This window comes from Batrachochytrium dendrobatidis, assembly GCF_000203795.2.
Source record: "Batrachochytrium dendrobatidis JAM81 unplaced genomic scaffold BATDEscaffold_1, whole genome shotgun sequence".
Taxonomy (NCBI): Eukaryota; Fungi; Chytridiomycota; class Chytridiomycetes; order Rhizophydiales; genus Batrachochytrium; species Batrachochytrium dendrobatidis.
In genome coordinates, this window is record NW_006281099.1 from 4,415,032 (window position 1) to 4,429,270 (window position 14,239).

General features: G+C 37.7%; 4 protein-coding genes across 4 annotated transcripts in view; all 4 read left to right on the forward strand.

The window, feature by feature from the left end:
• The window catches only part of BATDEDRAFT_22610 (uncharacterized protein), a gene marked incomplete at both ends in the record, with an annotated part of 5,647 nt that extends 3,468 nt beyond the window's left edge, over positions 1 to 2,179 (forward strand). The window contains 5 exons of the mRNA XM_006675552.1: positions 97 to 771; positions 830 to 1,089; positions 1,483 to 1,756; positions 1,849 to 1,929; positions 2,019 to 2,179. Coding sequence (XP_006675615.1) covers positions 97 to 771; positions 830 to 1,089; positions 1,483 to 1,756; positions 1,849 to 1,929; positions 2,019 to 2,179 — 1,451 coding nt within the window. The remainder of the gene's footprint in view (positions 1 to 96; positions 772 to 829; positions 1,090 to 1,482; positions 1,757 to 1,848; positions 1,930 to 2,018) is intronic.
• Positions 2,180 to 5,214: 3,035 nt separating this feature from the next.
• Positions 5,215 to 7,076, forward strand: BATDEDRAFT_22611 (uncharacterized protein; the record flags this gene model as incomplete). Its single annotated transcript, XM_006675553.1, has 5 exons — positions 5,215 to 5,386; positions 5,527 to 5,696; positions 5,774 to 6,700; positions 6,770 to 6,942; positions 7,007 to 7,076. The coding sequence occupies 5 exons, from the start codon at positions 5,215 to 5,217 to the stop codon at positions 7,074 to 7,076; spliced, it is 1,512 nt and encodes a 503-aa protein (XP_006675616.1).
• Positions 7,077 to 11,327: 4,251 nt separating this feature from the next.
• On the forward strand, positions 11,328 to 12,829 carry BATDEDRAFT_22612 (uncharacterized protein; the record flags this gene model as incomplete). Its single annotated transcript, XM_006675554.1, has 4 exons — positions 11,328 to 11,407; positions 11,792 to 11,941; positions 12,596 to 12,671; positions 12,728 to 12,829. 4 exons carry the CDS (start codon positions 11,328 to 11,330, stop codon positions 12,827 to 12,829), a joined length of 408 nt encoding a protein of 135 aa, XP_006675617.1.
• A 511-nt stretch (positions 12,830 to 13,340) lies between these two features.
• Positions 13,341 to 13,766, forward strand: BATDEDRAFT_22613 (uncharacterized protein; the record flags this gene model as incomplete). The annotated part of the gene is made up of 1 exon (XM_006675555.1): positions 13,341 to 13,766. One exon carries the CDS (start codon positions 13,341 to 13,343, stop codon positions 13,764 to 13,766), a length of 426 nt encoding a protein of 141 aa, XP_006675618.1.
• Between the last annotated feature and the right edge of the window lie 473 nt (positions 13,767 to 14,239).

Consider the following 14,239-nt stretch of genomic DNA (forward strand, 5'->3'; position numbering starts at 1 on the left):
AAGGCAGGCGTACTGGCTACGCAATATTGCATCGCTTGATGGATGACTTTACCACGAAAACTCTGTCTCTAAAGCCAAACCGGATTGTTTATCAAGTGGGATCCTCGTACAAATGCTTTGACTTGCAGCAACAACTCGTCACAGAGCTTGGACTTGAAATGGTCAATATTGTTAGGAAACAAGACACATTGTATATTGTTGATGGACACACGACTCCAAGATCATCATGTTGCATTGTCTTGTTCATGTCATCTCCTCAGTCTGAAGGATACAAGGAATTCGTCAAACAAAAAATGGCAAGGGAATGGGATTTTCCTGTTTGGACTTTGAATGAGTTACAGACTTGCCGACGTCACTGCTATCCGGATGTACCCATTGAGACTATCAATGAGAGATATCGCATGTATGGTGGTGTAGCTCGTTCTGTCTTTGATATTGTATCAAATCCAATGGAGAAAGCTTTGACTGATGTTGATGCAGTCAAAGGGGTACGAAACATTGGATTCACAATCAAAATATCTGCAAATACTCATACATTGCTTCATACCATTGTGTCAGACGACGGACAGTACGAATTCCTGCATGTTGATATTGCTTCAATATATATTGGAGAACAACTCTGGAAACGTCATTCTGCTCAAATGATTACCAATATGCAGCAAATGTTTGATGGTATTCCAACCAAAATTTCAAGACATTTGTTTGAGATATACGGACATGTGGTTTTTTGTACTGGTGGACAAACTCTCAAATGCAGATGCCTGGAAGATGGTAAAGCAACAAAGATTACTTTGGATGCACTCATGGCCACGAATTACATTTGGAATAGATACTATCCCTACTGCAGCAGCACTTGATGGCAACTATTACGAACCGACAGATGACGATAATTTTGCAGCAATTGATTCACTCAGTCGACAGGGAATGTTTCAATTTACAGCTGTTGCTGAACATCCTATTTGTGGAGTTGATATTCTTACAAAACTGTGCAATTTGTATGATGAACCCAAACTTTATTTTGTGGTTCCGCCTCACCAGTTTAAAGGGTTCAAAAAGCAGAGTTTCAAACCAATTGATGGCACAGAGCAGGTACAACCCATTCATGGATTGAAGCAATACGTTATACAACTCCCACTAATACAACCAGATTTGAAGAGTAGAAAGTGATGGTTGTATTTTACAACTGATATGGCATATTTTCAACCATTCCAACCATTCCAATTATTTGATAATTCAATGTTAATAAAACTGGCATCATACAATTGTGTCCATTCAAGGGATTGATATGCATTTGGCATGGAAAGTCCAAATTCAAGTTTACTATTGTAACATACGCTTTTTGACAAATAATGGCTCTGTTGACACATCCTTGTACCATCTAATCGTGTCCGATTGAAGCATCAAGTATGAGTTTGGCAGACAACTTGCAACTTTAATCAACTTGTATACGGTAAGCATTTTGATAATGTCGGCATTTGTCAGGATATCACACCTGACAACTTTGAATCAAATTTAGCAGTGATTATAGGTGAAAACACCAATCTAGCACAACAACAATTCCAGACAATTCCAGACAATCCGATTCTGATTAGTTCTAAAACCAGAACTCACATTGTAACCACAAACCAAATGCGTTCAATATCAATCACAATCATCATGGACGAATGTATCAAAGTATGTCGTCAACTTTTGAATATTTTAGCAGTCTTGCTTAAAACAAGTGGTATCATCCAGTGCACTACATATACTACTCATGGTCATTGACAACTGGTTGTGTAGCAATAGTGTTAGTGTATTGTGAGCAAAGTATTGATGATGGAATAACACACATTTTGGTTATGATACTAGAAACACACAAACTTCGAATAACTGCGCAACTATATGTTCAAACTCTGCTCCAAATATATGTTGTTGTATACAGCAAACCTGGTAAAGTGTTGTATTTTGTCATGGCTGCATTGTCCCGAGACATAATTCGAGGCTTGTTACAATGGGTTACTGGATTTGATATCCAATAGATTTGATAAAAGTGTTGCAATTGACATTTATGTTTGTGGATAACAATATTTTGGAATCAACTCGTCCAATTTGGAAATCAATTGGATTTCTTGCTGATACCAATATCAATGTCAGTCCAACTCAATTGATTGGAGTAGCACTCGAGTGCTTGCAGTATTGACTTTGGTTCAAACAGTAATACACAGTGATACACTGATTATCATTTCAGCAAAAAATGATACATAAATGATCATTCCCAAAACAAGGAATCTGAATGACTGAGATACTGCGCTTATTATGCTGATAATCCAATACATGAAATGGCAATTGAAAATGTACAACATGTACATGTCAAATACATGCCAAACATAGCATCATTTTACAGTATGGTTTACAGCTGATACAACTGATACAGTTATTAATATGGGTTGGCTTGTAAATGCGTTTGTGTTGAAATGGCTTGAGCAACAATTTTGAACATCAATTTCGCTGTTTAAAAAGTTGCTCAAGCCACTATACAACAACCAATACCATTAAAAATGGACATTTATGCATTTATTATGTATTTAGTGTTGTTGCAACTCGACATATTACACGTCTTGATAGTGTGTTATATATCTCAACGACATTTGATCAGTCGGTAGTTTGTGGCAAATAATGAATTAGAGTGGTGTTTTGCTCTGTTTACAGATTGTTTGGCATTTGATTATTTAGTGTAGTGTGGTTAGTATTGGTCAGACAGTGTAATACACACTGATTGAATATCAAATACAACACTGGTGACAATATGAACACACATGCTTGTCAGTTTCAACCGTATCCTAGATATCAACCAAGTTTTGTCCAACAAACTTTGTACAAGTGTCGTGCAGTGTGATGGTAAATTGTCTGATGACAACGATATACGTTTTTTGATGACTTGTATTTGTAACTTTTGAACGATTTGTGGTTGAGATCCGCATGTTTACCAATCCTTTATCGATGTTTTGCAAAAAAACATGGTTTGACTGCATGACAATGTCAAATCCAAAATTGCATTTGGAGACAAATTGCCACCAAACATACTATGTATATGCATGGATAATGCCATGACTGATATTCGGGGTATTCATGATACAAACATCAATGCTGGTTTATTGGATGCAATCACAACAGCTGGTGTCAAATATTCAGGCTGGGATTCAACAAGATGCGACCTAATTGTCAGATCAATGGTTTTGAAAATATATAGTATTTTCAAACCCAACACATTTTGGATTTGGTGGACTGACTACAATCAAGACCATAACACTGTTCAACAATCACAGACTCGATGCCAACGACATGCATGCAGTATATGATTTGTAGCTTTGTAAAAGTTCCGTCTCGTGAATGTGGTGATATTGTTGACCTCGCGAGCAATCACTCTAAACTATACGACTATTTTTACAATGTAATTGATGCCAATATACATGCTTGTCAACACAATAGTTTTTGGATGATTTTGACAACATTTGGATGTGGCATTGAATTGGTTATAACATCAAAACCAACAGCGATAGTATCTTGGATCATGACTCGTCCAAAAGTTGTGCAGATTGTGCGAATCAATTTTCAAAACATATGTTGATTGATTATTGTAGCTGCCAACACTGATGAATTAGCAACAACCAACTTGGCGGTGACTTGCCAATGACTTGTCAGCAGTTTGGAGTGATTTTGATGATTTGGGTTATATGATTTGTAATATTTATCGAGTAAGCTTGTTTGGCCAGCTGTAACAACCAATGATGATTTAGTCTTGGTTCAACGATCAATCAAAACCCAAACCTGAATGCCAAAAACTGAAAATTGAAAAATACGCTATACTCGATGGTTTGTTTGTCTGGTGAATACCAATGTGCAATGACTACTCTTGAAATAGTGTCATGACAATGAGTCTTGTATTTTTGTCAAACTCCTGGTATATGAGATCATGCCGCTTTTATTGCAGGCAAATAAATGACTAAAAACACGAAACAATTGCCAATTGACCTATCAATCATACCATTGAGTACCATGTAAATCCAACATGTCAAAGTAACCAATCATGCAATGATTTGCTGAAACTACCGTGTCCATGAACGTATTGAGTAGGAATATTGCACTGACAGCCATCAGTCATTCAAGATTATGACATCCTGGCGCAAAGACTTGGAGTTGGTTTTCAAAACCTTGATCAAAACCTGTACTAATGATATCATCCATTTGTTTGTTCATGTCATTAATATACATATCGCTGATAAGTAGACAATCATGCAATGTTACATTCATCCACTATATAGTTGAACGAGTTTTGTCCATGATTGTTGATTGATGATCATCTCCAATCAACACTTGCTATTGGTCAAAATGTAATCGAAACTATCCGTTGAAACCCCTGCCATCATTTGATGATTTACATTGGGTATTAGTCTAGCACTGAACGTTGTCCATTATTCAAACATGCAAACCACCCACCATTGTACACATGATGTTTGGTCTGGGTTGCACATCTTGGATAAATAGTCTGACTAATTTAGTTGTGAATATCGGTTGAAAAACTGGTATTATTTGGTGTCCATATGTTGTTTATAGTATTGGGAATATTGGGAATATTGAATCTATTCAACATACCATGTCATACTGTACATTGGTGTTGATGCATAACCAAATGGTTGATAGTTTATGATGTATACACAACAAATAGTTGTTACAAACCATGATTTTCTACATCAAAAATATGAATCTTGCAAAATCGATATGAATTGTTGCTATTAAAACCATTTACTACGCTACCACTGTTATTTCCAAAGCTGTTGAATTGATTGAAATCGTAACTAACCAAATCTACTGAGATATGTCCAACAAAACAATCATGTCAATCATATCAAATGTGATTTATTGATCAGCTATCCGTGAGCCATGAGCCATGATAAATAGAATGAAACTTTGCGGCTTTGATTTGAACATTGACAATTATGCAAGTTGGTTTCAAGTTTACTGTGTGCATTGACACATGGTCACACATTGACAGATCAACAGACTACAGCTAGCGACAATCTGAATCAACTTTGGATGATATATATTTATATTTCAACAACCATTTTGACATGGTTCGAGTCACTCGGACAAATCAAATACATGACCAATTGAACAATCAGTCAAGTATTTGGTATACAGTGACAGTATATGTTGTAGTAATGGATTGTATATGTGATGACAACTATCCATAATCAGGGTAATGATCTGACACTATCTGATCACTGGATACATGATCGCAATTGGAGAGATCAACACAGCATACTACTGAGGTTGATTATACACCAACAACGATGCTTGTATATTGATTCACCCTACAGAGTGTTTTCGGCTTTGTTGACCCTATATGGTGTTTTCTGTGATCATTCATTTGAAAATTGCTGATTGCCGATTGTCACCCTTGAAGTTGCCGTCATTATAAAACGGCAGTCATGTATCAGATTCAACCCATTTTCATTACACTACTCGATACAATGTTGATTACTCTAGAATGCGTTATACTTGCGTTGCAAGCGGTTTCTGCAGTTCGACTTGCATTAGAATCACCTTTTGAAAGTGCCAGTCAATCAAACAATAGACTGTCAAAACGATCACCCGTTGAATTGGGTGGTGATATCACAAAATGTTACACAATTAGAGTCAATGTTGATGGAGTTGATGTATGTATCATGCTATGCATTGTAGTTTGATATCAATTTGTACCACGTTGAATCAATCTCACACTTGTTTAAAATAGTTGGGTTTGCAAGTCGATTCAACAATGTCTGATATAGTCGTACCACTTTCTAGTTCAAATGACGATATAGGTTTGACTCCGCAACACACTCCAAGTGGAGAGCCCGTTACTATAGATTACAAAGGCGATGAGTATAAAGGAGTTACATCCGACACCGCTGTTACAATTCCGGGTACTAGTATAACTGACATCAATTTACCAGTAGTAGCAGTTGAAAAACAATCGCCAGATCTAGTTGGTATCGATCCAGAGTTTGATGGAATATTTGGGTTCGGCAATTCCTTGTTGTCAAAACATCATCCACAAACCACTGCAATGGATGTTTTGTACACCAGTGATGTCATTCCCAATAACGAGATTGGTCTTCAACTATGTCCGTATGAAATGCTTTCAGATAGCTTCATTAATATAGGAAACACGGACGTAACTGCAAAATGCGGAACGGATGGAACAAGTATTGCATGGGTACAATCACCATTAAATGATGAATTTACTGTCAACATCAAGAGTATACTAATCAATGACGAACCAGTGAATCTGCCCGAGGAATTCCAAAAAACAATAATGGAAAATGGACGTATTTTGTACTCGAGTGTGGAAACATGCTTTTTACATATGCGTTTTCCTGAAGTAGTCGTGACAGCGTTGGTTGATGCTATTCTTGATAGTGGTGCGATCACTGTCAACATTAATATATTTAGTGACAAACTCGGAAAAGTAATGGTTAAAAAAATATTTTCGCAAAACTACGCAATGCTTGAATCCGGTTTTGATATCGATTGGGGCAAGCTGCCAACGCTTTCAATTACAATGTTTGCTGAAAACCCCGTAACTGATGCCAATCTCAACTCCGTTGTAACAATCAAATTGGGTCCCAAAGATTATATACAGAGAGTTGATTCTGAAAATTGCAAGTATTTGACAATTGTATGCAATGTGTTGTTTGATTAACCTGACTAATGTACATGTTGAATTATAGTCCTGTTTGCTGTAAAGGCTGGTCCAAATGACAATGCAATTCTTGGTATTCCATTTATGGCCCAACTTGGATTGACATTTGATCGAACACATAAACGCATTGGGTTTGGTCCTGGATGTGGATGCGAAGTCGCGACTAGCAAATATCCTACTATTTCAAACGGTTATCGAGTGCTCTGGCCATTACCACGGTAAACTGCTTGATATTGATGTGTTGATTGATATATTGATATTGATCATGAATTTTATGCATAGTGTTAGATTGCCTGAACAACCAAGTGGTTCAGGTTCAGATGGCACATTTATTCGCAGAAGGAAACCATAACTACAACTGATCAAGTAGCTGTACCTGAAAATGTTGGACATTGGTAATGTGAGACATATTAGGCAATTAATATAAAACGAATCAGAATCCATACGCAACGCATAACTGTTTGATGCAATGACTATCGCCACCTTTTATGCAATAACTATAGGGTAACAACGGACTTTATCAGTTATGTTGTTTAAATCACGGATACGCATAACTGTCATATTATTTTTATAAAAGGGTCAACCTTTTACTCTATTAAACAACACAATCAACATATTGGTTCATTTTTTCACGCTTATCTTTGACTTTTGTGATATTCATCCAAACTATATACAACATCAATATGTCGTCATATGTCCACGAGCAACACTACCAACAGTTGATAACCTAATAGCAAATACACATTATGAGCAACAAGACCATTGACACACAACACATACCTTGGAATTATGAACAAGATGCTTATAGATATTGAAAACACCAAGAAACAACTAGATGAACTCGATACTCGACAATCACCACATACATTCAGTGTTGCACCAATTTGTTGATTCCAACATCACCACATAATGTTGGACAATACAGCATGTCAATGGTGCATCAATGACACATGAACAGACGCTAAACATCAGTCAATATACATGTCAATATACATGTCAAAATACACCACAATTAGTCGAGTTTCAAATGGTCACATACAACACATTCAACACAAATTATAAATGTCTGCAAACCGTGCATATGCATGCTCAATCAATGGTGATATACTATATACACAACCAGTTTAAATATGGCTGGGAAATAACTGCTATTGGCCAAGTTATACATGTTCAAAGTGGATCATTTGCATCATCACAATCGCGTACTAAATGGTCGATTTCACAACCAATACACAAGCCTGTGCTGATATGGTGACATGACAATACTTGTATACACTTGGTATTGTATCATGTACAATTTCAATGCAATCCATGCATGTTTGATAACACAGTAATTGAATAGCTGACGTTTTGTAGGTTGGATATTATAGTCGATGTTTGGCGTGTCAATAACTCGGTCTACAGTGGTCGTACAATGTCGAAATCAACTGCAATGTATGGCACACATATAGTCATGTATTGTGTATATGATTACGTCGTCGTTGGGGCAATATATCAATGTGTATCATGACCACCAAATGCATGTCCGAAAGTGTCGTTTTGACGTGTTTGATGTCGAATATCTTGACCAATACTGACACTAGTTGCATGAAACTGCTACAGTATATGGATATTGCATTGGTATGTACGATGCATGCATGTATTGTCATGAAATTACAAAAAAATATACAATTTATACTTACCACTAGTATTTGACATGATACCAAAATTGGATATATTTTGACCAATAGTGACACTAGTTGCATGCGATTGACACTGAACATGAGTATACATGCATACTATATACTGGACATGCATCAGGCCATATCGTCAACTAAATTGGAAACATGTCATAGTCACGACTGCCGGTCAAACTGGATGCAACTGGAACACACTCAAAACACACGATACTACACTGTAGTTTGAACTGTATACACATCATATATTCATGTTACAATGGCCGATACATTCACTTGACTACAATACATATCGATGACTGGCATATCCACTAACGATTGATTGTGTAATGTATGAATATCAAATGCATTGTATAGTTTAATTGACGAGTGTATTTGACGAGTATTTAAACTAGTATTTAGACTGTTATTCTGACGATTGTTTGACGATTGTTTAATCCACATATTGACCAGTTGTCTGACTAGTATTTAGACTGTTATTCTGACTTGTATTTGACGAGTATTTTGACCTGCATCTGACCTGCATTTGACGAGTATTTGACGAGTGTTTGATTAGTTTAGCCTACATTTCAACCTGCATTCTGACCAGTTGTTTGACGATTGTCCAGACCTGCATTCTGACTAGTTGTTTGACTGTTATTCTGACCTGTATTTGATCATATTTGACGAGTATTTTGACTAGTATTTGACCAGTGTTTGACGAGTGTATTTTGACTAGTTTAGCCTGCATTTCAACCTGTTGTTTGATTAGTTTAGCCTGCATTCTGACCAGTATTTGACGATTGTCCAGACCTGCATTTGGCTAGTTGTTGGACCTGTATTCTGACTAGTTGTTTGACCAATTGTTTGTAAAAAACTACAGTCGTTCATACTCGAATACATGGTCAATGGCTCAACCAATACTACAGTTACACATACTACAGCTTGATGACAATGACAGTAACACTGTTACGACGACTGTTTCAAGTTTGTGTAAAACTACAGCCAACAAAAATAGGGATTCGGACAAAACTGCATTGACTGGTGTGTGTCGAGTATGTCGATTCAACCAACACATGCCAACACTACTGCGTCTCTGGTTATACAACAGCATACACATGGCCATGTATGACGACTGTCAAACTGTATGCAACAATCGAGTGTTCAAGTGTTGGGTAAAGTCGAATAACGACCAGAATTACACGATTTAATAAACTCGGTTGTACACTGTCAGGCTACAAACCTTGATCGTTTTTACAGTTATTGATAGTTATTGATGGTCATTGACAGTTATTGATGGTCATTGACAGTTATTGATAGTCATTGATAGTCACTGTCCAACAACACAGTCACAATAATATATTTACGACTATAATCATGCCTGATTTGGAGCGTTTTGTTGGCATATATTATGGTCCATTACACAACCAATACATGATATCATGCCAGTTTGATGCCATGACAATACATGTATATACTTGATATTGTATCATGTCCAGTTTCAATACAATCCATGCATGTTTGTTGGCACAACACTGTAATATATGATGGTTTTCTTGACGACATGCTGGGACAGTATGAGCTAGTCGATAATATGTTAATAACTTGGTCAGTAGTGGTCGTACAGTGTCAATGCCAACTGATATCGAATCAGAACGATATAATACATGTATTTTTGACGCATTTGCATACATGATAAATTGTTGATTGACTGATAGACACGATACTAGATTAAAATAACAAGTAGAGCTCGTCGTTTCAAACCAATTGCAAACTAAAAACTTTAATATCGACTATGACCACAAAAGTCGACCAAATGACTTGGTATGCACCACATATATGTAATTATGTGTTGCGGATCGAATTATGATGTCACTGACGCACTATGGTCAATATCTGACATGGAATGGGTCGACCAAAGTCCGAAAATGACGTTTTGGCGTGTTTGATGTCGTATATCGTCGTCAATACTGACACTAGTTGCATGAAACTGCTACAGTATATGCACATGACATTGGTATGTACAATGCATGCATGTGTTGACATGCGATACATGTAAAAAATACAACTTGCACATAGCACGAATATTTGACATGAAACTGGAAATGCGTGTATCTCGATGAATAATGACACTACATGCATGCGATTGATACTGGACATGTATGTATATACATACTATATATTGGACATGCATCATGGCATGTTGTCAACTAAACTAACAACATGTTATAGTCACGACTGTCGACCGAATTGGACACGTCGGTATACACTCAAAACACGACTTATTGTACTGTGGTTTGGACTGTATACATATCATGTATATATATTACAATGGTCAATATATCAATACGATAGCATCAATATTGACAAAGTTGGATATATTGTCCGAATATCAGACATGGTATCCTGTCCGAATGTCCGGATAATATCAGACACGAGTGGTTAGTATGACGTTTGGAGTGTCCGAATGCGGATATATTAATGCAGCGGTCAATTATGGTGATGATCAGCATACGTATGCAACGGATTACGGCTCAATTGCCGGGTTTTTTTTGTACGAATATTGGGTGGTGATGCAAATGCAGCCATATGCCTATACAGTACTGCATTGGCTGACTCGATGACATGTATATACACATTACAATATGGTTACAATATGGTAACAATACAGAGTTACAATGGCTGTTGTATAGGGTCAAAATAAACGGTTGAATAGTATTGAAATACGACACAAAATCATGCAAAAAAACAACGCATTGTGGGGTAATGATACACTCATGACACACTCATGATACACTGTATGATGGTGGTCGGATCACTGTGATATTGGACAGTAACATGCATACATGTTGTATACACAACCAGTTGAAATATGGATACAATCCGAGTGTTACTGATGGGACTACAAATGATTGCAATAAAATTGTAATGATCAAGCGTAATTGAACATGTACAAAACGCACGTCCCACACATGGACAACACACTGCAATTCAATGGCACAGTACATGATGACGATGCAAGCGATATGTAAGTATATGTATATGGATATGGAGGTACGATGATTGCGGATACAATGGTGTACAGATCAACAGTGAATGGAGCACAAACAACAATGGAGCATGGACATTATAATGCGTACAAAAAGATGATCACTACAGCAACACACACTAGATACAGTTTTGATGACAGGATGGTAATACAGCAATCAAACCGGCAGTATGCGATACAGTATAACGTATAGCATTGTATAAAGTGATGATGAATGGCCATTGATTGATATTGGTGACGAATACAGACTGGAATGTATGGTCATGGCACGACGATAATTGACATGTAAAACGGCCAAGTAATATTAAATTGCCGAGACGTTACCAAAGCAATGTTTTTGAACAAACCATTTGGCATAATCAGAAAAATAACGAGACTTAAACAGGGTCATTTATTCAGTGTGGAAGGATCCAAGAACCGGATATCTGTGAGAGCACAACCCGATGAAATAACTCGGCGGGCAGAACAGATCGGTGCAGCACACATTGATAGGCTTTTGATAGCTAGCCAATTGTAATTATCACTTGGAACGTCCCCGCCGTATTTGTTGATATGGAGGGAGCAGCGTTTGTCGGAGCAATCCGTCGGGTAATTATTAATTGGTGCTCATTGATGGGTTAGCACTATGTGGTTTTTGGTTTCCACCCCGAAGCTATGCACAATGGTAGATTTGGGTGACTCGGAATATAATGGCTAAATTATAGTGATGATAATGGCACTACTGACAGCGATGACAGTATTCGGCACGACCATATCTGTTACTATAATGCTTTTTGATATGAATCAGCAGTTTTTTGAACGGCATATTGGGCCCGACAGGGTGATTTGATGACCTACACAACCGAGATTAGCACGGAATGCGTGAAGCAAAACCGAATTGATTAGGAAGTGTACAGAACCAGATGAACCAATGGCTTGAAAAAGCAAATGTTGATGTTTAGGATGTGATGTGGTTGCAATATTTTGATTTTTGGGATTTTGATTTTTGGATTTCCAGATTTTTTGATCTTGATTTGGATATGCAATTACTACAATGTGGATACCGTGAATGTGTATTGAACAGTTGGACAAGATGGATTGGGACAACTAGCGAGGTTTAAATCTTAGTAGTACCAATTATTATATATGGAGTAATGATTTGACTGGGCCAATTTGGATTTGGATTAGATTTGTGGATTTTGAATTTTCGGATTTTCGGATTCGGATTCATAATTTTAAATTGAATTTGATTTGGATTTGGATTGTATTTGGATTGGGTTTAAATTTGATTCTAATTGAATTTGATTCAATACCAAATAGCTTGGTACAATGATTACAGTGCACACCATATATGATGATTACCGCGAAAAATACCAGCGCAATTGTTTTAAACCAGTGGGTTCCCCAACGGGATCCATGTAGGAACCAACCGATTCAACTGAACACTACACAAATGGGGTAAACACATGGTAGACACATGACGAATAAACATTAATGTAAGCGATTTTGAGTGATTGGAACAAAAGGTGATGTGCACGACGTAAACAAGACGGCAAAGCAACACAAGAACCGTGATGATCAAGGGGAAAATGGTATTCGAAACACAATGTTGGGGTTGATATGTTGAACGAGGGACTGCGACAGTGGAGTATTGTCATTTGATGACAAATGTCCACTTGGGAATGATACAATTGGGTATTGTTTCCACAAACGGGCAAGCCAAACATGGTAACATAATATGGTAACATGGTTGGTGAGTTGCGTTTGGAATGGACGGCGTTGTTGTACTTGGTACAGTGACAATGTCCACTTGGGAATGATACAATTGGGTATCGTTTCCTCAGACGCGGCAAGCCAAACATGGTAACACATGGTTGGTGAGTTGGGTTTGGAATGGACCCCACTTGATGTGGGAGTCTGACCATGCCATGGCATGTGCATTATTGCATATAACATGGTATGGTACCGGTTTCGTCACCGGGGACTTGGTCAGATAATGACCGAGACCAAACAGACGCCGTACCGCGAGGTATGTGTCGAGGGGGAGTGGGATGGATGGGGAAGTGGGAAATGTCCGAGGATGATGTCCAAAGACACGGTGTCCAAGGACCATGTCCGAAAGACGTGGTGTCCAAAGACATGGTGTCCGAAGGCCACGTCCCGAGGACTGGAGGATCGGAGGGAGGACCATGTCCAAATGGACCATGTCCAAATGGACCATGTCCAAATGTCCAAATGGACAAGAGGACCACGTCCAAAGGTCATGGCATTTTTGAATGACAAGCTGACCCAATGTTTGTACAAGACGATGCTAAAACAGCAGCATTGTACAAGCCAAGGCCAGACGGTTATGAATTGAATAACAAATGGGGTAACGACCCAAAGTGTAGATGACTACTTGACAAGTAACGATAACGGAGCAAACAATGGAAACACGATAGTTTCAATGACGAATGATGATGGTTTGTCAGTTGACAAGTGATTATTATTTGAGAATCGAGTAAATAGTATGGTGAATGTGGGAGGTATTGATACAATGTATTGATACCAAGAGTGAGAAATAATGAGTGGATAACAAAAAGTGAGAGAGTGAATTGAGGAGATTGGGCAACCAAACTCTCCAAAACACTCTCTCCCATAAAAGATAGTTACCTGGTTGATCCTGCCAGTAGTCATATGCTTGTCTCAAAGATTAAGCCATGCATGTCCAAGTATAAACGAATATACAGTGAAACTGCGAATGGCTCATTAAATCAGTTATAGTTTAATTGATAGTACCTTACTAGTTGGATAACCAGTGGTAATTCTAGAGCTAATACATGCAACAAGTCC